Raw genomic sequence first — 27,569 nt, 5'->3', positions numbered from 1 at the left:
CTTCCAGGGCTGCTGTTGAGAAGTTTAACAGCACTCTTGACCCAATTCTTTGTACTTGTTTTTTTCTGGTAGGTTTTAGGATCTTCTCTTTATTCCCATTATGCTGAAATGTCATGATTATGAAGCTTTGTGTATTTTTTTCTGTTCATTTTGATGGGACCCTTCAATCTGACAATGTATGCCTTGGTGCTATCAGCATTTTTTAATATTTGTGAATTTCCTTCTGCTTTTCCTGTCCTCTTCCTCCAACTCCTAACAGTCAGACGCCGACTTCCTAATTTCATGCTACCCTTGTATTCTCACTTCTTAGCAGACCTCTTCTTTTTTCTGTTCTACTTCCTCGGACATCTCCTTAGCCTTATCCGTCCACTCTTTCAGTGAAATGTTTTACTCTGCTAACCTCTTCTATATTTGGAACATTCTCTGAACGTCCCCTTTAAAAATAACATCCTTTCTTGTTTTAGGGATGCACCACCTCTTTATCTCTCTGGAGATAATTATATTTTAAAGTTCACTTCTATTCTTCACTTTGTCTCTGTTTCTACTAATTCTCTCTCATTTGAAAACACTTTTTGAGATACTCACAGATTCATATGCAATTGCAAGAAATTGTAGAGACCAACTCTGTGTACCCATTCCCCAGCTCCCCCAATGGTAAATCCTCAGAAGACTATAGTACGGTACCACGATCAGGAAACTACATTGAAACTCCACTAGTCTTATTCAGATTTCCCAGTTATACAAGTACGTGTGTGTGTGCACACGCACGTGCATTTAGTCTGCAATTTGTATTAGATCCACTGGTCCGTGTATTCATAGTCATAGTCAAGCTAGGAATCCCGTTTAATTATTTTAGTCTTAATTTCCATATTGGTTTTCACAAAATTTATAGTGTTTCTCTGCTACTGCTGATATCCCTGAATGTGGAACCTCTCCAGTTGAATTTCCCGAGGGTAAAAAGCCCTGGTCTTGGGAAGCAGAGGGAAGAGGCCGCCCCCTCGCTGCACCGGTGGCAGAGTTGGTGCAGAACTCTGTACGGAGCCCGGTCAGCCCCACTCTGCTCGCACCTGACTATGTCAGCCTGACTTCAGGAACCTCCTAGTGCACCTCCTTCTGGGAGTGGGAGGACTGATATGCTTGCTTTTCTGGGATCCCTCTCTGCAAGAAAGTAAGTTGCAATTCGGCCCTGCTAAGTCAGTTACTCTTCCCTTCCTCTCTAGACCTTTGAAAAACATGTTGATACCTATTGTCCTCTTGTAGCCTCTGCCATCTGTTTATCTGGAAGTTTCAAAACAGAACTCTTCATTTTCACCCCCAAACCTATTTTCCTAAGCCTAGAGTGGTCTTTTCTTTCCTCCAAAATCAAGACACGGGAGTCACTGTGATGCGAATTGGGGAAAACATTTCAATACTGCCTTATGAGCAGCTAGCTTGGATTGCAAATCCCTTTGAAGTTGATGACTACCTAGCAAAAACTACAGGTAACCAACCGCACACACACAACCAAGCACACTGCTTAATGCTGTGCCTTCGCGCGCACCGACGCGCACACTGCGCTTGTGCTCACTTGCTCTCCAGGTCGTTGGGATCTGCACCGTGCAGAGGTCATCGGCAGAGTCGTCTGCTGAGCTGCCGATGAAGTCGAAGGTCAGGCAGTTGAGAACCAGTTTCAAGACCTGCATCACCAGATTTTGTTGATCTTGATCCTGAAGATTTAAAGGTTTGGCCAACATCTGAAAAAAGTTCCAAGTCAAATGAAACTTTATAAAGTACATCAATACACAGATTTTCACTAATTAAGTAATTCTTTAATGCCAAATTAAAAATAGCAAAAAAAGAGTTCGCCAAGTTATGTTGTAGATATTAGAAAAAAGTGTAAAATCACTATAAAAAATCTATACTAGACTATTTTCATCCTTGATTTTATAAACCGGAAATAAAATATTTTACTCTTGACTGTAAATTGTAGGTCACCTTCTAAAGTTTTAAGAGGTAAATTTAGAACAAAGACTTTATACAGCACAAATGTATAAATGTACAGGATTCCTTCAAAGCCTTGCTGGAACAAGCTGAAATATAATCTTCAAGACGCAGTGAGAGAACTTCACGCATAAATGAGCCCATTGAGCCAGCGGGTCCCAGAGCCAGCTGCATGGGGGAGGCAGTGACAAGCTCCTGGGGAACAATGCTGCCCTGTCTCCCACAAACGGCCACTCTGACACAACTGGGAGAGATTCTATCTCCTAGAGCTACATTATAAAATATTGGTGGAGGAAACGATTTGAAGTTTGGGATCCTGCTTTGAGAAGAACACACAGAAATAGAGTAGTTAGGTGAGGGATATAAAGATTAAACAAGATGGGTCATGAGTTGTTATTACCAACTGATTGATGGGTCCAAAGAGTTTCTTTATACTCTTCCATCTTCTTTCCTATATGTCAACATTTTCTAAACTAACATAAAAAATATAAAAATAGCAGGGTCTTTCAGCCTGACCTCGTGTGGGAGTTATGTTACTGTACTACAGGACTGAAGTAAGTGGAGAATGGTGATTAGTGTAACATATATACTTCGGGAAATGCTGTACTACACCAACTAATTAGGAAAACCTACTGTCATTTCGCTGTCCACCTAGACACCATTATAATTGCGGCAGGGCAGTAAAAAAACTAAGTCTCGATGAGCTTCTGCAATAAATAGCCTAAAGCAGGAAGACGATGATGTCATCACCCAAAGATGAGCTACTCAGTTGCCTTTGGATTTTACCTTATTATATTCCTAGTAGGTAAAAGTGAATTTTTTGGAACCTCTTACAGACTAGTGTAAATCTAATTTAAGATTGTCCACAACAACTCTTCAAAAGGCAGAAAAGGAGGGGGAACTTGAAATTCTTTTGAAATGTAAAATGTCCTAGGTGTTCTAACTCAGATATTGAATTAAGTAACTTACCTCTTTGAGAAGAGAGCAGGCCAGCACCAAAATGTCTCTGAGAGAAGTGTCGCGGAACGAGGTGGCTGCTCTCCTGTGTTTTGCCGAAGGTCTAGAATAATCAACCTAAGAAGAGCAAGACGGATTCTTTAACCGGACTTACAAAACAGCAAGCCAAACTCACTAAGTAAGAGAAATTAAATATAATTTAAGAATCATGACGTACAGAGCTAAAAGAACTTCTAAATCTACTGGGATAAGTGACTTGCTTCAGGGCTGTTACTGAAGAAGTCTATGGTAGAACCACGGTTAGAACCCACGTTTCCGAACTGCTTTAACTCAGTCCTTTTTCTATAAACCATACTGATCCCAAAATTAAAAACCAGACTTGGCTACCCTTTCAGAGGCAATATAAACACACATTATAAAATAATAGATACTAAGATTATCAACTCCTGAGTTATGCACCATATGTCAAATTAAACAAGTAACAATCTCTCTGTTCTCAGGCTCTACCATTAAAAAGACAAATCTCTAAAGGTAATCTTCAAATTCTAACTTCCTGTAAATCAGCAAACTGAAAGTTATATAAAAATTCTTCTACATAAAAGTGATACTTCTATATACACCAGACATGTCTGCCATTGGTTTCACACATCCTTGTTATTCTAAAAAGAACACAAGGCAGAAAGTATAAATAATCAGAAACCTGATTTATTACAGAAGCAATAGTACATTTCCTCTGACTAGTTTATTACTGATAAATAATTTTTAAGAATAAATTTACTAAGACTAGTTCTTGAACCTCTAAAATATGTATGGTATATATTAATACCATTTTTCATAGGACACAGCAAACAAAGCTGAAGTCTGAACAATAACATCGCAGGCTACCACATTACCTTTGTGATTTAGAAGAATAAACCATTTTCCTTGCAATTGTTTGTAGATTTGGAAAAAGTAGTGAGCTCAAAATTGATTATCTGACATTTCCTAAACTGCATCATAAAACTTAGGCTATACTTAAATGCTGCTTACTTAAAGAAACATGAGACATAACAGAAGGTCAGAGTGATTACGGAAAATAGTTAGGGAAATCTGCATCCAATACATAAGATCTGAATTAGCATTTCCGGCATTCCTCCCTTCTTAAAATCAAACTTCCGTCTGTGAATCTGAGAATACCGCCCTCAATATACAGATTTAAAAATTTTCTCCTTAATTGATTATAGCATAGAGCAGGTGTCCCCAAACTATGGCCCATGGGCCGCATGCGGCCCCTTGAGGCCATTTATCCGGCCCCCCGCCGCACTTCTGGAAGGGGCACCTCTTTCACTGATGGTCAGTGAGAGGAGCACTGTATGTGGCGGCCCTCCAATGGTCTGAGGAACAGTGAACTGGCCCCCTGTGTAAAAAGTTTGGGGACCCCTGGTAGAGCATTCCAATAGTAAATTATAAAACATTCTTCACACATTTCACTGAATCCTCCAAACCTATGAAATATAATAACCTCTTTTTACATAAATTAAAGCTTATAACCACAATATCTCAGACCAACCTCTCATTATATAGTTGTATAGAGATGTTATATACATCTATAACACGGACAAGAACCTTGGGTTTATTTAGCACTTTTATGTAAATACCAGGCTGTGTGCTAGTAGATTACTTAATAATTCTACGGAAAGTGTCACTCTCAATTTAAAGAAAGTAATATATTAGCTTAAAGACATTAGGAAGTATGTACAAAGTAGTAAGCAACAGAGCTAAAATACAAATCCAGGTCTTATTTCAGAGTTTTCCTCAAGGCCTACATGCTTATTTTACTTGGGTTACTCATTAAGACATCTAATCTTCTGAGAAGAGAAATTGTGGATCAACTCTGTACTACACATACTTATATACTTCTATCTTATAAGTAAAGGACATTTTACTTCTGGATCACAGTATATTGAATATACTCCAAGAATAGTAGACTTTGCTTCTAAATACTAAGCAGGATAACATTAACATTCTTTTTTTTTTTTCTTCAATTAAGTGAAAGGTGGGGTTGGCAGGGACAGACTTGGGAATGTGCCCCAAATGGGATCCACCCGGCAAGCCCCTACCAGGTGATGCTCTGCCCAGCTGGACAGCAGCTCCACTGCTTGGCAACCGTGCCATTTTAGCACCTGAGGCAGAAGCCACGGAGCCATTCTCAGAGCCCATGTCAACTTTGCTCAAACCATTCAAGCCCTGGCTGTGGGAGGGGAAGAGAGAGAGAGAGAGAGAGAGAGAAAGAGAGAGAGAGATGGGAGTGGGGAGGGGCAGAGAAGCAGATGGTCACTTCTCCTATGTGCCCTGACCAGGAATCAAACCTAGGACTTCCACACGCCAGGCCGACACTCTACTGCTGAGCCAACCGGCCAGGGCCACGTCAACACTCTTTAATTTTTGGGAAATTTAGATCTTTCTCTTAAAAGATACATCCTGTTACTGACACTAAATGAATTTACCTGACTCACATTTGTTAACTGTAATATTTGATTTCTAGCATGCATTATAGATCTTCCTATTTCCTGGTTCAGAAATGCTAAAAAAATTCCAGCTGAAATTATAAATGTCACAAAAACAGGCTGAGTGACATATGTCCAGAAGCCATACTTTTTTTCACCATACAAAGCCAAAATCACAATTCTGACCCTGAAGCTTTTTTCACAAGGCACTTGGTTCTGTACAAGATAAGCCTAGAATATTTTGTACCAGAAAGTAAGAAAATGTTCAAAGAATGGTAAGTAAATGTCAAATGGACATAGAAGCTAGCTTGAAAGGGTTCCTGCTGGCCAAATCAGGGGAAAAGTTGAGCATCAAAGTATGTCAGTAATAAATTACAACTTATCACATAAAATAGGACACCAGGACATAATAAGTAAATAAATAAATTTCATTAAAAAACGAACAACCAACTTGGTTGCTCTCTGAATCACACTTTTATTAGGTCTCCAAATTACCCCGTCTTATCTTAGTAACAATATATGCACAGAAAACCCTTACTATCAGGGTTGTCTGTATTCCTATTATGCTATGAAGTAGAAGATGGTTTTTTTTTTTAAATGCTAGTTTTAAGATTAGCAAAATTGACAGTGATGTATGCTAGCTAATGGATACATGGGTTGTGGTGCTATTCACTTTTATGAGATAAACTATTCATACTAAAATTATTTCTAAATATGTGTCTTTTTTAAAAAGAAAGCTACTGTTCTTTAGACATATTTACAGTCTACTACGATTAGCCCAAGTCTTTGTCACCACGACCCTGCCAACATAGAGGCTCTGTTCCGGGCGCTGCTACTGCTAGTCCTGGACATACACGCAGCCACAAGGCGAGCATAGAGGCTCTGTTCCGGGCGCTGCTACTGCTAGTCCTGGACATACACGCAGCCACAAGGCGAGCATAGAGGCTCTGTTCCGGGCGCTGCTACTGCTAGTCCTGGACATACACGCAGCCACAAGGCGAGCATAGAGGCTCTGTTCCGGGCGCTGCTACTGCTAGTCCTGGACATACACGCAGCCACAAGGCAAGGCATCTCTACACACTCCGGGGAGACGGCTGGCTGTGGCAAATGAAGTCATTTTGAATTTTAGAAACCTTTTCAGTAAATCTAGAAATGTTTTCTAATTCCTGAGTGGACACAAATAGAATTAGTTATTCTGGATGACTTTTTTTCATTTTACACACAGAATCTATGTTGTCTCTCCCAAGGGAGTTGGGAAGTGGTCCAGGCAAGCTCTCCCTACATGTGTGTGTGTGTAAATACATGCATGTATATAATGTATGTGTATATATGTGTGTCTGTACAGACACACACATACAGACCACTCATGATGACAATTTTCTTATAAAAACACTTCATTCCCCTTTATTATAACATTCCATATGGAAGCACATTTCTGCTTTTGTTCTGTTTAGAACCATGTTAAGTACAAAGTGAACAGGAGCAGGTGACAATGTGCTCAGCTGCTGAGCTCATAAAGGCACTGTTGGGGGAGGCGTAGCTTCTGCAAACTCCCCTTGTACAGGGTGACAATCCACACTAGCAAGTGGCGTCGTGCCAAGGCCTGTTCTTTGATGAGTCCTGCTGGGTGCCCATTGTTGACAATCAATTCTCCAAACCACTTCTCTTCTACTTGTAAGCAAATAAAGGTTTGTTTCTCTATTGCATATAATTTATTTCTTATGGTTAGTATATTACTATATCTACAGAACACAAAAGGACAATTCTCCATTTGCCATGGATCAAGGACCATGTCTAATTCTCTGCTCTTTGTGGTACTTTCTACCATTGACATGATTTTCAATAACAATGAAAGTGTTCCTTATTATCCCACCAATAGACAAAAAAAAAAGAAAGAAAAATACTTGAATATTCAGAGTTTTATGTCACATAAAGATGATTTTATATCAAAGAAACAGCATTACTTAGCAAACTTCATGTCATTATTAGATAGAAAGGCTTACCAGGTTCATTTCTTGAGTCAATTCTGAAAGGATTATTACTCCTACTATGCAGTGTTCCACGGTACCCTTCGGAGAAAACCACCAAGTTTAATCAGAGACATGTGATTGGTTCTTACTGTGAAAACTAGGTAACATACTGTTCACAAAAATTAGGGGACATTTTATCACTTCATATTCATTTTGAAATATCCCCTAATTTTTGTGAGCAGTATATTTACAAGTAATTAAATACTGAATCATCTAACATTTATTAAAATATGTAGTAAAACCACTATAAGGTCCAAAAATAAAAAGAATGTCAACTTCCTTTTTTGAAGGATAAATTTAGGTAGACACAGTTGAGTCAGATAAAAGCTCACCAATCCTAGAACCAGGTGATATGCTACAAAGTACTTTTGGTTCCTAGGACTTATAATAAACTAAACCTCAAAATGCAAGAGTTTGGTTGAATACTTTTCATAAGACCATGAATAAGAAGGAACAAAAAATGCTTTTTAGCTCTGTAAGTTTGCTTGAGGGCTACTGAGATAGCTGCGTTCAATAAATAATTAATAGATAGCTCAGGAACTAATTTACATCCCTTGATCTAATATCAGAAAAGATCACTTAGTCCCTTTTAATATTATTTAATATGTGCATTTATGTAATTATTATGTATCTATAATGAAGGCATCTAAAGAGCCCAGTGCACTGGGGTAAATACATGACTATCAATATGCTATAGGCCAGGGGTAGTCAACCTTTTTATACCTACCGCCCACTTTTGTATCTCTGTTAGTAGTAAAATTTTCTAACCGCCCACCGGTTCCACAATAATGGTGATTTATAGAGTAGGGAAGTAACTTTACTTTATAAAATTTATAAAGCAGAGTTACAGCAAGTGAAAGCATATAATAATAATTACTTACCAAGTACTTTATGTCGGATTTTTGCTAAGTTTGGCAGAATAAATCTTTATAAAACAACTTACTATAGTTAAATCTATCTTTTTATTTATACTTTGGTTGCTCCGCTACTGCCTATCATGAAAGCTGGAACACCCACTAGTGGGCGGTAGGGACTAGTTTGACTACCACTGCTATAGGCCCTGGCCAGTTGGCTCAGTGGTAGAGCGTCGGCCCTGCGTGTGGAAGTCCCGGGTTCGATTCGCAGCCAGGACACACAGGAGAAGTGCCCATCTGCATCTCCACCCTTCCCCCTCTCCTTCCTCTTTGTCTTTCTCCCCCCCCCCCCCCCCGCAGCCAAGGCTCCATTGGAGCAAAGTTGGTCCGGGTGCTGAGGATGGCTCCATGGCCTCCGCCTCAAGCACTAGAATGGCTCTGGTTGCAACAAAGTAATGCCCCAGCCGGGCAGAGCATTGCCCCTGGTGGGCATGCCGGGTGGATCCCGGTCGGGCACATGCAGGAGGTCTCTCTGCCTCTCCACTTCTCACTTCAGAAAAAAAAATTAAAAATGCTATAGTATCATAGCCTCTGTAATGTTAATTTAATCAGTTTCCAATGTAATATCAAAAACTTCTTTAAATCAAAATCCAGATTTATGTGCACATTGCTAACAAATTATCCTGCTGCAAACTCAGACTGGAAGTGTGAAATAAATGTAGCATCCGATTACTGTGTGATCAGAAAAAGATATAACATAGATGATATACTTTTCCAGTTGTAACTTTATAGATGGTCATTCCCTATTACAGAACTCCTAACACTGGGCCACTCAGTGTAATTAATTTCTAATTATCTCAGGATAAAAATATAAACAAGAGAAATGTGCCCTAATGTTTGCATTTTAATTATTTAAGACACTGAACTGCTGCACTGAGCTACAGATGTCCTATACTGCAGTGGTCCCCAATCTTTTTTGGGACCGGTTTAATGTTAGAAAATATTTTCACGGACCGGCCTTTAGGGTGGGACAGAAAATGTATCACGTGACTGAGACAAGTGTCAAGAGTGAGTCTTAGACGGATGTAACAGAGGGAATCTGGTCATTTTTTAAAAATAAAACATCGTTCAGACTTAAATATAAACAAAATGAAAATAATATAAGTTATTTATTCTTTCTCTGTGGACCAGTACCAAATGGCCCACGGACCGATACTGGTCCGCACTCCAGGGGTTGGGGACCACTGCTATACTGAACATCCACCCTCTGTGTACACCAGGCTGACGTTCCTCAAAGTGTGGTCCCCCGACCAGCTGCTGGTGGGCTGCAAACTCAATTCTACTCTGAGAATACCCGGTTTGGGACCGGTCCATGACAAGATAAAAAGTTTGCACCCAAATATAAAATAGCGAAGTCACTATGTACATCGTTTCAATAGGCTGGCATTTTTTTCACAGCAAGTGTTTCTGATGAAATAAGCACCAGGCTGATTTGCATTCTGCCATAACTCCTTACTTTGGGATGGACCAGCAATTTGAATAGCACTGCCCTAGACAACAGATCTGGCTCTGTGTGTGGACAGGAGGCACAGAAATGTTTGGAGTGTGGCAGCAACAGGCTGCGAGAATGGAGGAGGGTGATGTACAAAACTTCAGGCTATTAAAGATTTAACAAAGTTAAAATACTTTTTAGTACAAAATTCACAGCAGCTGCTAATACCCAAAGGAACCTTATAGGATTACTACTTTAAAGTACTAAAACATTAAAGTCAATTGTCTTTCTCATGAACCAAGGTTAGGTTAAGTCACCTACCAAAAAAGCAAGTGCTCTCTTTTTGAGATACTACAATAAACTTTGCAGATGAAACATTTTCTGTTTCTTCTGAGCTCCCAAAACTGACAAAAGCACATTGAAGCCCAAATGAAGCTCAACTCACCAGCCACTAAAAAGGGAGCAGGAAGACGTGGGCCAACGAGAATGATTTCATCCCACTGAGCTTCAGTCTTGACTTTTTTTTAAAAAAAAAAAGAACGTCAAAGCCTATTTTTGTTCATGCTTATGATTCATGATGAGCTGTGTGCAATCTTAGTCAATGACAAGAGAGGGGGGCTACTGTGTTAGCCAAAATTACAAGTACCACTCCAAAGTGAGAAACTCAACTGTCTCTGAATCAACTCTTTCTCTCTGCCCCAGAGCTAAAAACACACTTCCTGAAGTTGTTGTTTGTTTGTTTTATTAAGTGAGAGGTGAGAGGCAGTGAAAGACTCCCACATGCGCCTGACTGGGATTCACCTGGCAAACCCTCTGATGCTCTGCCCATCTGGGGCTGTTGCTCTGTTCCTCAGCAACTGAGCATCCTCAGCACCTGGGGCTGAACTGCTCAAACCATTTGAGTCACGGCTGAAAGAGGAGACTAGAGGTGGAGGGGTGAGGGGTGGAGAAGCTGATGGTCACTTCTGTGTACCCTGACCAGGAATCAAACCAGGAACTTCCACATGCCAGGCTGACACTCCACTACTGAGCCAACTGGCCAGGGCCTCATGAAGTTTTAGATAATTAAATATAGTGAGTCCACACTTAATGTTGGACAGGTTGTGCTACTTCTAAGTGAAATGACTTACAGAGAAACTACTTTTCCCATAACATCCATTGATATAATAAGAATTAAGTTCCTATGGCATCTCAACAACATTATAACAAAATGACATTATTTGGGGGCCTGCTGTATTTGTTACCCATGGTCTTAAGAATAAGAATAAAAAAGTAGCAGCATCGCCTTGTTTTTTCATTTTCTGAGGTTTCTAGCATTGCACTCTGTGATAGAGTTATATCTTATACAGAGATTAAATTTAAAAGTTACTGTATAAGAAATAAAATCTGAGAAAGTCCAAATTGCCCCTAATTGCCAATAAACAGATACTGAGCCATCTCTGAATTAATCCAAACTGCCAGTTTGTCATCCAGAATTGGCACCAATCATGGCTTCTTCAGCAGAGCACTAGCTCAAGAACTTTCCTTGCAAGTGAACCCTATGTCTGTATGAAAAAATACATATATGATATATCTTCAAGTAGCTGAATCACAGTGAGCAGAGCACGAGGGTCATCCTAAGAGGCCCACAGGGACAGGAAATCGCAGAACTGGGTTTCCCGAAGCTTTAATCATTTACCGTGAAAACTTTCTCGGAAACTAACAGTCAGTGTGGCACAATGTATATGTAAAAATTCACACTTGTTGAAACGCTAGTGCTGTGCATTACTAGCTCACTCTGCAGCCTTATGCAAATTACTTAACTTTTCCATGCCTGTTTTCCCGTTTACAAAATGAAATCCACTTCACAGAGATGTAACGAGCAATACACAAAAACATTGTATGTGCAGTTCGTAGGTATGCAGGTTAATAATGACCGACATACTTTTGAAATTAGAAAACCTAATTTGCATTCTTCTCCTTAGAAGTTATATAATGGTAAGGTCTTTGTTTACTGGCAATAAAAAATAAAGGATCCAAATGATTAATAATAAATCATAATTAATACGGTACTGGTAGCCACAATATAAACCATACAGCTTTAAAAAAAAGCAGTTTTTAAACCAAAAAATGATGTTCTAATAATGACAATGCATTTTTACCTGAAGAAACTTCTTCACATCAGCAATAACTTCTCTGAAGACAAACTGGTCTTTCTGAACTTCAAACCACCCTAATTTAGTAATTTTAGCAATGACTTGAATTAGGGCTTGGATAACAAAGGGAGCCAGGCTGGGTTGTGATGCCACATAATTAAGAATGTAGTTTCCTGTAAGAAAATATTCTGTGATTATCCGGCCGTTTCAGAAATATTCGGTAAATCACATGAAAAAAAAAAAACACCAGGTGGTGATGGCATTCCTTTTAAGATACGTACTTCCTTACACTGACAGTTCTACTATGAGACTTATTATGAAAAAGCAAATCTGTTCTGATCTAATTGCTGTATTAGAGGATAATTTCAGTATAATGCAAATGTCACTTTGGTTTTGTGTGATTTCTTACAGAGAAAAAACTGCTAAGTGAATACCGAAAACTCCAAACATACCAAGTGAACCAGGCCATACACAAAAACTTTATCAAAGAAAATATATAGATGGCAAATAAGCGCGAGAAAAGATGTACATCACATGTCTTTAGGGAACTGCATATTAAAACAACTGAAGATACTACCACCCACCTATTAAAATGGTCAAAATGCAAAACACAGACAACATCAAGTGTTGACAATGATGTGGAGCAACTGGAACTCTCGTTCACTGCTGCTGAGAATGCAAAATGGTATAACTACATTGGAAGACACTTTGGTCATTTCTTCCAAATCTAAATATATTCCTACCATACAACCCAGCACTCTCTCTCCTTGGTATTTCTACCCAAGGAGAAAACTTATGCCCACATAAAAACCTGCTTAATTGCAGCTTTACTCATAATTGCCAAAATTTGGAAGCAATCAAGGTGTTCTTCAGTAGGTGAATGGATCAACTATGCTATGTCTAGAAAATAGCCTATCACTCAGTGCTAAAAAAAAAAAAAAAAAAAAAAAAAATGCATATCAGTAAGTAAAAGAAGCCAAGCTAAATAGGCGATGCAGTGCATAATTCCAACTATCTGACACCTGGAAAAGGGGAAATCATGGAAACAGTAAGAAGATCAGTGGTTTCCCAGGGATTAAGAGGGAGGAAGGACAGAGTAGGCAGAACACATGCCTTCCAGGGCAGTGAACTATGCTGTATAATGTTATGATGGGGATACGTTGTTATACATTTTCCCAACCCACAGAATACACAACACTGAAATGAACACTATGGGCCTTGGGTAATAATGACATGTCAATGTAGGTTCATTAACTGTAATCAATGCACCACCCTGGTGCAGGATACTGATAATGAGAGAGGTTATAGATGTGTGTTTATGTGTGTACGTATGTGTAAAATTAAGTCAAATAAAAACAATGTTTTATGACTTAGGTTTATAGTGTTTAAACTCTTATTTTAAAACTGTAAATTTTTCTTTCGCTTTCCTATGCTCACAAGTCCACGAGTGCATGGATAAATCCTGCTCTAGGTTTCCTGTGGTGTCTATGACTCTGAAGATAAAATATTAGTCAAATGTATGAGGCAAACAGCATGTTATTGTGTGATCTGACCATTAAAAAATTTAGCCTAATGATCCATCACACGTTTTTTCTGATACATAAATATGAAGCATGCGAACCTTGAACCCAGAAAGCAGAAATGAATCAACAACCTATTTCTAATATGAAAAAAGATTTTTTAAAATTTCATATCTCAATTATTAGCACTTTGTACATATAAAAACAAGTTCACACACACACGTTAAAATACATTACTTCTAAAAAATACATTGCTACTTTATGGAATCAGTTTCCAACTATATCACATTTCAAGTACTATTCATACACACACACACAATATCTTCCTAAAAAGTAGAAATCTGCTTTTGATTTTATATACATCCCAAATAATTGTGTTATAGCATCCTGAGAAATACCGAGGAATTGACTTTTTCCCTATTCATACTCAGTTGTATATGAAGTTAAAACAAGGCTGAGAGCATGGACCCCACACAGACTGAGTGGGTATAAATCAGTTCTAGTTTTGCCCAGCTGTGAGATCTTGGATGCATTACACAGCCTAGCAAATCTCATTTCCTCCCTCATTTTATAAAAGAGGGTAACAACAGGGTCCACCTTATAGTTTGGTGGACAAAATGAGATAGTGCCCATCTTATTAAATAGTATACAACATAAAATGTTAGTTACTGTTCATTATTAATTTAAGAAAATGCTTTTTAATGACACATTGTGGTGTAAAACATCATTGTTCATCACTAGATGGGTGAAGGAGGCTTGACCACTCTTCTTTTAAAAATGACAGAATCAAATAACTTGCACGTCTTTTAACAGCTTAGCATATTTAAAAGAAAATATATTTTTTAGTCTGATCAGGCAGTGGCGTAGTGAACGGAACGACGGCCTGGGATGCTGAGGACCCTGGTTTGAAAGCCCAAGGTCGCCAGCTTCAGTGCAGGCTCACCCCAGCAGCTTGAGCAGGGGTCACTGGCTAAGCATAGGATCATAGACATGACTCCATGGTTGCTGGCTTGAGCCCAAAGGTCACTGGTCTGAGCAAGGGGTTACTCGGTCTGCTGTAGCCCCCCGGTCAAGGCACACATGAGAAAGCAGTCAATGAACAACTAAGATATTGCAAACAAAGAATTGATGTTTCTCATCTCTCTTCCTTCCTGTTAGACCTTATCTCTCTCAAGTAAATAAATAAATAAATAAACAAACAAACAAATGGAAAAATATTTCTTAAATACAATTTGATAAAAAGCATTGGAAACCACTTACTAATATCTACCCGCTGTTCGACTGGCAGAGGACTGACGCGGCTGACGAGTTTTGAAAGGCAGGTCGCGGCAAGGAGCTGAGCGTAGGATGTCTGGAGAGAACAGCACGTTTTATTTATCATCAGCACAAATGACGTGAGAGGAATCACAACTACAGCAGGAACTTTCCCCAAACAATGGTCAGAATTTTCACATGGAACAAACAGAAAAGGTATATAATTTAAAACAGAGTATCTCATCACAGAACTTCTTCACAGAAAGAGAAAACAGGGCCACAACCAAAGCTAGGTTTCAAAGGGGCTCATCTGTTAGCTGAGCAAGAAAAGCCCCTTACCAACGGAGAGTTAGTTAAACCAGCATTACTGTACTGCAGCAGCCAAAGAGATACATGCAAAGAAAATGAACTTCAGACCACTGGCCTTTCGGGAGGAACAACGCTCCAACAGTTGAAGACGTCTGAGCAACGCCAAAAGCAGGTTTCAAACATGGCAAACGGTACGAGGTTCTCCTTAGTTCTTTCTGGGCCGACATGTGACACACGCTACCCACAGTGTTACCAGTGCTTACTGTTAATTCCAGACATCAAGGCTAAGCTGGAAGGGACTAAAGAATTCACCTCTATACAGAGCCTGGGGAACTAGAGGCCAGAATATTCTTAGAGAAGCTGAGAAAACACTAGTTCTGTACAACCTAAAGTAGCCTTCGCTAAGATGTGCCAGGAGTGTAGTAAAATGATATAAAGCAGAGAAGGGCTGCTTGTAAAAATGTAACCATCTGAAGCCTCTGGTTAGCCACTGTATTCATCATCAGAAGATACTCTATAGTAAACATCGGAACCTATCACCAGTATTAATGAATCAGCTGTGTTAACTGTGAACTTCAATTCCCTTTTATGAACTTGTCTTCACCGCTGTAAACTTCCATCACAAACAGAAGCTGAAAATCCTGGCTGTCCCCACCACACAGTTAGTCCAACAACTCAGCTGTGGTCAAAAGTTTCATTACAATTTTTTTTTTTAACTTGGGCCAAGACTGAAATTTTTCTGAATGAGAATAACCATTCTAAGCCACTCTCGCTGAACACTAAATGGCTTTGGAAATGAGCTTTTGCTGCAAACTAGATGTCTCCTCATGAATTCAACCTAGTTATACACTGCCTGAAAGGCAAACAGTGCTTAGTACTTTACAAAACTTACAATGCAGTCAAGTCACTTCAATAACAACTGACCTTGTTTGAATCACAAGTCATACCAAGCTGCTTTGAAAACTTCCACACCATCAAAAGTTAAAACAAGTAGCAATTTCTCTATCCATGAGTGCATTTTCTGAGCTCAAACCACAGTTCCAACAGTGTTTTTCAGTCCTTGCATCAAGGGCTGAAATTTTCCTATTTTGAAATCCATTAAACTGAGCAACTGAGGACCTTCAATTGGAAGTGACGAATTAGCAATGTATTCACATTCTAAAGGGCAACTATCAAGACAAGTTTTAACGGAATTCTATAAATGCCTTCTAAGTGATAAATATGCTTAATTAAAAGTTGATATCAGGCCCTGGCCGGTTGGCTCAGCGGTAGAGCGTCGGCCTAGCGTGCGGAGGACCCGGGTTCGATTCCCGGCCAGGGCACACAGGAGAAGCGCCCATTTGTTTCTCCACCCCTCCACCGCGCTTTCCTCTCTGTCTCTCTCTTCCCCTCCCGCAGCAAGGCCCCATTGGAGCAAAAGATGGCCCGGGGCGCTGGGGATGGCTCTGTGGCCTCTGCCTCAGGTGCTAGAGTGGCTCTGGTTGCAACATGGCGACGCCCAGGATGGGCAGAGCATCGCCCCCTGGTGAGCAGAGCTTTGCCCCCTGGTGTGCGTGCCGGGTGGATCCCGGTCGGGCGCATGTGGGAGTCTGTCTGACTGTCTCTCCCTGTTTCCAGCTTCAGAAAAATGAAAAAATAAAATAAAAAATAAAGTTGATATCAATATTTGGCAGAACTTACCTGTGTGAAAAGACATTCTCAAAAATGAAATATGTAAAATCGCATTTTAGATCAGGTATTAACATATGAACATTTCCAATCAATGTTGATAGGAAATACTAATGTTGAACACCAGTGAAGCAAAATGTTATCCCAAAAAGAATAATTCCATTCTTTTCATCACTATATCTGTATTTAAAAAATGTATTCAATTATTGTATCTTTTTTTTTTTTTTAATTGAGAGGCAGGAGGCAGGGAGGCAGAGAGACAGACTCCCACATGCACCCTGACTGGGATCCACCCAGCACACCCCCTACATGGCTATGCTCTGCCCATCTGGGTGGGTTCACTGCTCCGTTGCTTGGCAACTGACCTATTTCAGTGCCTGAGGTGACGCCATGGAGCCTTCCTCAGCACCCAGGCCAAATTGCTGGAACCACTGGAGCCATGGCTATGGGAGGGAAGGGAAGGGGTGGGGGAGAGAGGGAGGGAGAGGGAGGGGGAGAGAGAGAGAGAGAAAGGCAGGGAGGAGGGAAGGGTTGAGAAGCAGAAGTCGCTTCTCCTGTGGGTCCTGACTGGGAATCGAATCCGAGACTTCCACACGCTGGGCCGATGCTCTGCCACTGAGCCAATCAGCCAAGTCACAATTATTATATGTTAAGTTTCATCAGTAAAACTGTAGAAATTTGTTTTCTCTTTTCTTATAGACATACTTATAAAATATCCTTAATTTTGTCTCTTGGCTCAGAAAGAGAGTTTTTCACTTGACAGAAAAAATATTTAGTTTTTCACTTGACAGAAAAAATTTGCTGACCCCTGCTCCAGGGTCCATCTGGTCTCTTATTATACTATTTCAGAGTCTTCACTTACACACCTGTGCCTCCCCAGCTCGTCTAGGAGTTACTCTAATGCAGTCACAAAGCAAGCAGGTACTGCAGCATCTGGTTTTACAGTTAAGTTTGCTAAATAACTGCTGACTGAACGGCTATGAATCTCTAGAAGGGAGGCAGGCAACAGGTAGTCAGCAGTCCTCGGAACCACCCCTTCATGTTTCTGAGTCAACTACAACCTGACTCTCCCATCTTAGATTTTTGTTAGTCAGTCAACTTTCTAAAAATGTAACTTTTGCCCACTGTTATGACACATAAAGAAAGGCCAAGAGGAATCAAGAAACTATTTCAATTCATGCCAATTTCCATTTCCTGGGCCTTTCTCTAAGTTTGCTTTTAGGCTTTCCAATTGTTTCTCTGATTCATCTCTTTGACAGTGAAATAAACTGTAGTAAAGACACATGGTAATGCCTATCAGTCATCACTGCTAACCTACACGAGTTCATTACCAATGACATCTACCTACTGATCTTTCACGATGAATCACTGTGACCAAATACTTACCGTTCCTTGTTCTAATAAAAGCTGACACTTGCTGAGACATTCAGGGCTGTCGATAAGTTCCAGGAGCGCTTTCTCAGCCTCTATTCTTTGTGTAAGGTCAGTCCCTATGTAGAGATGAGTACATAATACTTCCAATTCTGCCAAACTCTTCAAAAGAAAAAAATTAGTATTTTACTTGAGTGGCAAAATAAAACATATTAAACACAGTAAATAAGTGACGCAAATATCATGCCTGTGTCCATTGAGTCAATAAATGCTTATACTAAGCCACCACAACTTACTAGAGGTCACAGGGGTGAACAAAACAGGCATAGCTCTTACCTCCAAGACCTTTTAATTATAAATTGACGATTCTGTGATGGAAAAGAGCATAGAAAGAGGAGGCCTTGCCAAATCCAAGGAGTTAAAAAGGCTTGCCTGAAGTAATAACATTTATGCTGACCTAAAGCAGAGAGCCAGACAAAGAAGTCTAGAGAGCAGTCCCCGCGAAGAAACAGCGCTTCCTGTGGCCCAGAGCAGAGCTTACTCATTTCAAGGCATGAAAGGTCAATGTGGCTGGTAAAGAGACAGCAAGGAGGAAACACAAAATGGAGCTAAAGAGATGGGTGGGGGGAATTATGGGCAAGCTGCAGACACTACACCAATTTACATTCTTTCTCAAATTGTAAGAACGTCTATGGCTCCATCCATAAAAATGGAAATATATGCTGATCTGAGGCTTCTACACTAACGATTCATAGTGCTATAGAGAACCATGTCATGATCTTTGGGAACTATGACAACCCATGTCATTGCCAAGTGTCATTAGTTATCATGCTGTAGGCTTCTCCTACGTCATAGGCACAAAGAATAATTCAGTCTGTTTATAAATACAAGCTCAACTGCAGATATAGGACCCATGGATACAATCTGAAAAAAATATTTTTTAATGAGTTCAACATTCCTCTCAGCTTAAAAGAAGTTTTGTTAATGGCACCGTACTAAAACAAAATACTTCCCTTTGAGGTGGAAACAGAGAATTATTCTTTTTTTTAAATTCAGCGAGAGGAGGGGAAGCAGAGAGACAGACTCCCCTCTTGCATGGACCCCAACCGGGATCCACCCAGCAAGCCCACTAGGGGGCGATGCTCTGCCCATCTGGGGCATTGCTCTATTGCTCAGCAACTGAGCTCTTCTTAGTGCCTGAGGCAAAGCCATGGAGCTATCCTCAGTGCCTGGGACCAACTTGCTCCAATCAAACCATGGCTGCAGGAGGGGAAGAGAGAGGGAAAGAGAAAGAAGTGAGAGGGGGAGGGGTGGAGAAGCAGTTGGGTGCTTCTCCTGTGTGCCCTGCTCAGGAATCAAACTCAGGACTTCCACACACCAGGCCAATGCTCTACCACTGAGCCAACCTTCCAGGACCCAGAGAATTATTCTTTGGAGGACAATTGGCACAGATTTCAATGTCAGGTGGGCATATGAAGAAATGCCATCTTGTGTCCTTTCTGGCCTGAATTTTTAGGCAGCAACCTTACAGCGACACTATTCCAAACACTGTCTCCAGTGCAGGCACCTCTGCCTGGCAGGAGTACAGGGACACAGGAACGCAGGCCCCTCGGCCTCCCTTTATTCTCCCACTGCTCTCCCCTCCTTAGCCCCTGACGGCATTCCCCACTTCCCTGTCCAGGTCACAGCCCAACATCCCAGGCCTGGGAATTTCCTGCTAGAGCAAAAATAAAAATACAAAAGAAAGGTTTCAAATGAATAAGTTAAAATAAACGGCCTCAAATAAACCACATTTAAACATTATCCACCCCAGATCAGTCCAACAAGTCCTCAGAGTCCTATGACATACAGTTCCATAATGTTAAGATGCATAGACAATGTATGGTTCACGAATACATACAAATTCCCCTATTTTCTCCAAAGGAAAGAGATACAAAATGAACAGAGCTACCTCTTTCCCTCTCGTAATTTATGATCAAGCTGAGAAGTCTTCCTTCATCTAACAAATCTGAAGGGCTGAATTTTGATAATATCCAGAATAATTTAATGGCAAACTGACCCTAGTGCATTCACCTAGGTTGAAGAGTCTTTACAGAAGTTGACTTTGAGTACAAAAAGAAGTAGGCTGGAAAGTGACAACACCTAGCTCTTTAAAAACAAAAGGCAGCAAAAAGAAGAGACAAACAGTGTCTACCTCATCGGTTTGTTTGGAAGATTAAAAAAGTTAGGGACGTATAACTTTTGGAACACAGTGTACAGTACACTATAAAAGCTAGTTGTTTATTATTAATATTACCTAATAATAACATCATAATGAATGGAATTATATCCTCCTAAAAAATATGTCCAAGTCCTAACCCCCAGTACCTTTGAATGTGACCTTATTTGGGTCTTTGCAAATCCTTAAATAAAAGATCCTGAGATGAAATCATCCTGGATTCAAGGTGGATCCTAAAGCTAATGATTTGTAAGAGAAAGGAGAGAGGCCCTGTAGTTGCAGAGACACAGAGACACAGGGAGACGGTCATGCGAGGCAGGGGCAGAGACTGCCAGCGGCCACCAGGAACCAGGAGAGACACAGAACAAGGCCTCCAGAAGGAACCAACCTTTTCGGCACATTAGTTTCAGACTTCTGGCCTCTGTAACTGTAAGAGAATAAATTTGTTGTTTTAACCCACCCAATTTGTGGCAATTTGATACAACAGCCCTAGGAAACTATATAATACAGACAGTAATATGAATTCAATGGGACCTAAGCCTATTTGGAAGATTCTAGAAATTATTTTGTCTATTTTGCTAAAATGATTTAGATACTCAACACAGTATTTAAACAGTATTTGAATACTATTGATTTGAACTTTTCTAAGACTGAAACAAAGGAGGAAAAATCAAGTTATTCTTTCACTGTAATTATTACAATTCAACATTCTCTTGGCATACTGAATCTATTCAGAGAAAAGGATACATTAACAAAGGTCCTTACTCTGGTGAAAGGCCTTATCTAAACATTTAAAAGTTAAACTCACAATGTGTGACTGCTCACTGACCAAGCAATCTTCTGATTAGCATTTGACTTTCCAAAAACTCTGCCTATCGAGACTATATTTTTCATAGTGAATTGATAAATCAGCATCTTACATTGATATCAGAGGATATGTTTAACATGAGAATGACTCAGAGAAATGATTCTTTTCTCAATTTGTTGACAAATCAAGTTGGAGTTATTAAAGCTTCTACAATACAAAGCTTAATATCAACATCAGAAGCCTATTTAAATAACTAATGGATAGCACAAGCAGAACTGGACATCACCTAACTCGCACAGCGTAACTGTCAAATATAAACAGACAGCATCCAATTTCCATTGCCCAGGAGACAGTGACATAATCCTGCCTACAGCCTAAACAAGGATCTTCCAAGTTTTCTGGACTTATTTCTGGCTTTTGACAGGACATATAATTCAACCCTGAATGATGTGATTTCTTTCTACACTGTAATTCCCACAGGCATCTATCAGCAGGTAAAGGCTGAGTAAAGGCAGACAGACAAAAAGGATGTGTACTGTATGGCTGGCAGTAACAGAAAGCAGACCAGGGGCTCCTGCAGGGGAGGGGGAGATGGAGCACTCCTTTCGGGGAGTGATGAGTATGTTCATTACCTTGATTTCAGTGATGGTTTCACAGGTATATACATATGCCAAAATTCATCCATTTGCACAGTTTAAATACGTGCATTTTATTATTTGCCAATTACACTTCAATAAAGTTTTTAAAAAGTGAAGTCTTTTGTTCTAGGGAAAAAATAATGTCCCTAATAATAAAATAATAAGTCCATGAACCACAAAAATCCCACCTCAATTCAACTTATAACTTTTGATAACTTCTCTATAATTTTCTTTTTTATTATTGATTTTAATTCATTGTGTTACAGATTCTAGTGTTGCCCCGAATGCATCCCTCCTCCCCCATATTCCCCTCAACATCTCTTTTCCCCCTCCCAATAGCGCCCTCCCCCTTCCCTTCAGCTTTATCCTCTCCTATCATCCCCTTTCCCTCTGTTCTCTTTTCCTCTTAAGCTTCTTGATTACCACTAATAGAAATGTCTTTATCTTGAAGTTAGGAATTCCCACAAATTCTTGCTTCTGTTTTTACTGCCTTCTCCTGAGTATACCTGAAGGCTTACTCCTGAGCGTCTTCTAACTCTTCCTTCTACAATGAATGGGTAGTATTTGTTTTCATGCTTTATATTTTACAAAAGTATTTCCATCTTTTATTTTTTTAAACTAATCCTTAAAAGTAGACTATTGCAAAATATGTATTTTATTTTTAGCGCAACCATTTTACAGACAAACGCAGGCTGAGAGATCAAATGTATATGCAAGTTGCTTAAGATCAAACATAGAGTGAATGGTCAATTCTGAGCCAGATACTAGTCTATGGGCCCCATGTCCATGCTGTCTCCTCACCACCCCGCCATCTTACTGCCCTTGACCTCAGTCACCACCAATCTGCAGATGATGTCGTATAGTCATACTTGCAACTCTGTTCACGATCTTTGTATTTGTCTACAAATCTCTTTGTCTTGGCAATCCACAAAGATGTTGAAAACAGCCCCAAAATGTCAGAAACTGAACTGAATATATTTCCCACAGATTTCCACTTCGAGTGTCTCTGTTTTCTTTCAGGTGGCTTCAGAGGTCTAGACCAGACTCTAGACTTACAATCTTGATGTGATCTTTGGTTCTTCATTCTCTTTAGTCCCTTCTGTATAAGTAAGAGTTTGGACCCGCCCAGAGAAAAGTCTGGCCTTTGCCCTCAGATTCTGGGAGATGATCTATGTCATACTGGACAGGAGTGTTTTATCAGAGTTAGGGGAAAGGAGGTACATCCTATAGTCTTAAATTGGGGTCTGGCCACACCAGAATGGCCATCTACATGTTTCAGGGTGGAGACTCCAGATGACATGATATCAATCTCCCTAAAAGACTGAGATCGATCACATGGGCAATCAATCAATCATGACTACATAATAAAGCCCCCATCAGAACTTTGGAACCGCAGAGCTTCCCTTGTTTTCAACACTCAGTGTACACTGCCACACACACATGCCCGGAGAGCAGTATGTCCCGAGGACAACAAAACTGTTTTGGACTCCTCCCTGACACGGCCCTATGCAGCTCTTCTTTTGATCAGTTTTAATCTGTCTACTTTCCTGGTGATAAACATCAACCACAAGTATGAAATTATTCAGTGAATTCTGTGAGTCCTTTTGATAGACTATCAAATCTGAGGTGGTTCTGGAAAACCCAAGAACACACAGTTAATGTCAGAAGTGATGGCAGTCTCAGGAACTGTGCCTTCAAACCTCAAAGTCTGCCTAGTTCCCAGTACATCAAGTCCCACCAATTCTTTTTAAATAAACACTCAGACTCAACACTTCTATATGATAGTCATAGACAGTAGGGCAATAAAACAGTATTTTCTAACTGTGGCCTCCAGTGTCCTGGATTCTTCATTGGCTTCTTTGGGAATAAGAGTAGGAGCTTTAGAATCTGCCACTTACTTATGAAGTGACCTCAAGAAAGATATTTAACCTTTCTAGACCTCATTTTTGAAACTGAAAAATATTATTTTGAAATAATATCCACCTTCCAAAGTAACTGTCAAGATTAAGACGAAAAGCTGAATCCAGTGTCTGACATACAGCAGATCCACAATAAATTGTCAATACTCTGTTGGTTACTGATAATTATAACACACCATATTAGTCTACTGTCTACAGTTTGTCCAGATTAGGTCCATACTGCCAGGATGATCATTCCTAAACCCCATTTCATCATGTTACCATCATGTTCAAATATAACAGTTCAAAATCAAATCTAGATGAAATCAGGTAGCCCGGCTGGGTATTAAGAAGCATCACTCGAGTCCCTGGTTCTGGAACAATACTGAGAGAGAAAAAAATCAAGTCCCCTTAATTTTTCCCAATGTTCTCTCTTGATTCTCTGTTCTATGCATGTAGCCGACATCTTACCTGTTTCCAGTTCAAACTGCCCTCACTTCGTCCCTTATCCCCAGCCAGGACTGTCTCCACTCAGATAATCCAGATCCATTACTTCCTTTGGGACAGAGTACTCTAACTCAGCAGTTTTCAACATTTTTACACTTGGGGACCAGTGAAAATAAGAGAATTATTTTGGAGACCACTAAGGCAGAAATCACCCTGAGCATAGGCAAATTCAACTAAGATTATTGGGTCTATAATCTTCATACAACATCAGGGTGGTTAACCCTTTTGCAGACCCGCATAAAATTTCTGGTGGACCAGGACAATAGACCCGCAGTTGAAAAACATCGCCCTAAGCCAACAGCTTCCTAACCAGAAAGTATATACCTAAATGGATTATAGGTATGCCTGATATTGATCCCCCAGCCCTATGGGCCACCAGGCTTCTGGCTGCAACAATCTATATCAATGAGCTACACAATTACCATTTTTAAGGAATGCCATGATGTGAAAAAGACTGGGGGTCAGCGCCCTAACCTCTCCTTACACAAATCCACTTCTTTACTCATCATCTTAACAGCATCACTGGTTGTTTTTTTAAAATTCAGTGAGAGGAGGGGAGGCAGACAGATTCTCACATGTGTCCTGACTGAGATCCACCGGGCAAGTCCACTAGGGGGTGATGCTCTGCCCATCTGGGCCCCTTGCTCCGTTGCAATCAGAGCCATTTTTTAGCACCTGTGGCAGAGGTCATGGAACAATCCTCAGCAGCCAGGGCCAACTCCCTCTAATCAAGCCATGGCTGCAGGAGAGGAAGAAAAGAGAGAGAGAAGCAAGAGCGGGGAGGGGTGAAAAAGCAAATGGGCGCTTCTCCTGTGTTCCCTGACTGGAAATCAGAAATTGAACCGGGGACATTTACACAACAGGCCGACGCTCTACCACTGAGCCAATCAGCCAGGGCCTAACAGCATCAATTTTGACTAGCTACTCTGTTGAAGTAACAGTAAGAGTATGAAAGAATGTGGAATTATGAGTTATTAGGTCTACCCTAACCCTGTAGCCTTGGGCAAGTCACAACTGTTCTAAGACCCAGTGTCTTCAGGAATAAATATATACATATATGCATACTTCTCAAGCTGTGGGGTTCAAAATCTACAATGAGCATATGAAAATTCAAAATGCTAGGTACTGGTTATCATTATTAATAAACATTCAAGTTAACTGGATAACAATATGATCCTATAGGCTGAAAAGAATTCAAACAGTTTTGGAGCTTTTTTCTGGCCCCCAAACTATATGATCCTTTATTTGTCCAACTCCACTTTTCAGCTGTCCACAGTTGCTGTATAATACATTGCTAGAAAACCAATATGGGCAATTTTGGCATTAGCAGCCAGTTTTTCCAATACTCTACCTATGTAGGAGGAAGTCTTCCAGGATTGATTTACTGTTATGCATCATCTAAAATGTTCCAAACTTCCACCATCGTTTTTAATTTACCCTCAAGATTTACATTTGAACTATGAACATCTGATTATCTATTTACAACCCCTAAGTCCTCCCTGTGAGAGTCTTCCTGTGAAAATTTCCCAGGGGGCATATTTATAAAGCAATAACAAATAACACTATTTTGACCCGGAGACCCTTAAAATGGCAATGCGTCAAAAGGCAATGTGTGGGGCTCACCACCGCCTAATCCATAACACCCTGGAGCTGTCAATTACCTGACATGAGAGTAGACAGTGGGAAAGAAAAGACCCTTTGGAAAAAGAAATACGGAGTCAGTGGGACCACAGGGGGTCCAAAGAAGTCTACAAAGGATATCACACTTACAGACACTGCCACCAACACATCAAGAAACTGCCTACCCCTCCCAAGTCATCTTCTGCCATCCACAGCCTCCCCTGCTCCCGTCCCTTTTGTATGAAACCTTTGCTCCAGCAGGACCAAACTTCCTGCACAATACCGAGTTCCTCCACAATTCCTGGCTTTGGCCCACATTGTCCTTTTGCCTGTACACCCTTGCCTTCCTCTTCACTCAGCCAACTCCTACAATTCTTTCCAGACCCACGAGACTGCAAGTCTCCTGTGAGTAGATACCCTCAAGTTTTGCTACAGCTGTATCTTCTTCAGTGCCTAGCAAAGTAAATGCAATAACCAAGGGGACACGTGCAAGCTCATCAAAGCACCTCGTGTCTGAGAAGAGTAGCAGCTCTGCCTTACTCACTTGGTGGCCTGCCCCTTTCCAGTGTTCCCAGGATATGCTCTGATTAATTCTAGCCCATCATTTTTCACGTGTAGTGTAATAATCTGGATTTCAATGAGGGCAGGGGTGGTAAAATGATGTAATCCTTTACCCCAGAATTTTGCACAATGCTTGAGACACCGTGTGTGTGTGTGGGGGGAGGAATGGGGGGCTCCCTAAATGTTTGTTGAAGGAACCAGCGGATGCCCGTGCAGCCCGGGAAGACGGGAGCCTTCCTCCTCCAGCATCCTAGGCGTCCGCACGCTCCCCGCGCGCGCCCTGCCCGGGTTTCCTCCTCCAATGAGGCTGCAGCAGAGCCCTCCTTCGCAACTCCCCGCAGGCACAGCCGCTGCCCGCTCCGGCCAGTTCAAGTCCAACTGCTGCCGCCGCTCCTCCGGCGGACCCACGGCCCCTCTCGAGCTCCGTCCCAACTGCATGTTCACCGGCGCGGCGGGAAGGCTGATCGGGCGGGGCTCCCACCTGCCGGGGCGCCGCCAAAGCCGCCCTATGCGCCGGTCCTCGGCGCCCGCACTCCCCGCGAAGGGCGAGCTCCGAGCCTGGCCTCGGCTCCTCCTCCCGCCGCCCCTTCCTCCGGCCCGGCGTGCACAGGCCAGTGCCCGGGTGCCCGGAAAGTCGGTCGGCGGCCCCGCGGCCTCCGCCGCCGTCTTCGGCCCTCAGTCTCCAGACCCCAGAGTCCCGCCGGTTTCCCGGGGCGGTGGAGCGGGCACCCGCGGCGCAGAGCGAACTGACCTGGAAGTGCAGCGCCATCTTCCCGGGAGGCGGCGCCGGCCAGCGGCCCCGAGAGCTCGAGGGGAGGGCGGAGAGGGAGCGGAGGCGGGCGCCGCGCAAGCCCCAGCCGCCCGCGGGGTCCCTGCGCCGCTCGATCGCCTGTTCCTCGCCTCGACTGCGTGGTCCCGGAGTTCGAGGCGCTGGTTGGATGGGGCGGGGCTAACGTGGAGGGGCGGGGCGATGGGAGCGGCACGCGGGGGGCGGGCCCGAAGGGGCGGGGCCTAGGCGGGGATCTCAACTGTCCTCTACCTCTCATTTCAACCGCTATTGCCTTATATCCGAGTCCTTTGACACAACCACCACAACCCAACTGTTAGCCGTGACCTCTGACTCTTCCATCTCCCACAGATTCTTGACCCTCAACTCCCTACCGCACAAGTGTCTGACTTCCACATCTCCACAAGTTCCCATGTCCCGCATCGTCCATGTGCCATGACACAATCAGCCATAACCTTGACCCCTACATGCTAACT

At 41.5% G+C, this 27,569-nt stretch overlaps 1 protein-coding gene across 4 annotated transcripts in view; it reads right to left on the bottom strand.

The window, feature by feature from the left end:
• Positions 1 to 27,233, bottom strand: part of RANBP17 (RAN binding protein 17) — a 270,646-nt gene extending 243,413 nt beyond the window's left edge. For 2 of the 4 annotated variants that reach the window (XM_066273253.1, XM_066273255.1), the window contains exons 1-7: positions 27,058 to 27,233; positions 18,072 to 18,218; positions 14,715 to 14,805; positions 11,941 to 12,107; positions 7,427 to 7,492; positions 2,950 to 3,054; positions 1,568 to 1,733 (exon numbers count right to left, since the gene is read on the bottom strand). In XM_066273253.1, coding sequence (XP_066129350.1) covers positions 1,568 to 1,733; positions 2,950 to 3,054; positions 7,427 to 7,492; positions 11,941 to 12,107; positions 14,715 to 14,805; positions 18,072 to 18,218; positions 27,058 to 27,075 — 760 coding nt within the window. In that variant the 5' untranslated portion in view covers positions 27,076 to 27,233. The remainder of the gene's footprint in view (positions 1 to 1,567; positions 1,734 to 2,949; positions 3,055 to 7,426; positions 7,493 to 11,940; positions 12,108 to 14,714; positions 14,806 to 18,071; positions 18,219 to 27,057) is intronic. The other 2 variants (XM_066273254.1, XM_066273256.1) reach the window with 2 other exon arrangements.
• Between the last annotated feature and the right edge of the window lie 336 nt (positions 27,234 to 27,569).

This window comes from Saccopteryx bilineata, chromosome 4 (assembly GCF_036850765.1).
Source record: "Saccopteryx bilineata isolate mSacBil1 chromosome 4, mSacBil1_pri_phased_curated, whole genome shotgun sequence".
Taxonomy (NCBI): Eukaryota; Metazoa; Chordata; class Mammalia; order Chiroptera; family Emballonuridae; genus Saccopteryx; species Saccopteryx bilineata.
The sequence above is the reverse complement of the archived record's forward strand: the minus strand, read 5'-3'. Positions and strand labels throughout refer to the sequence as shown.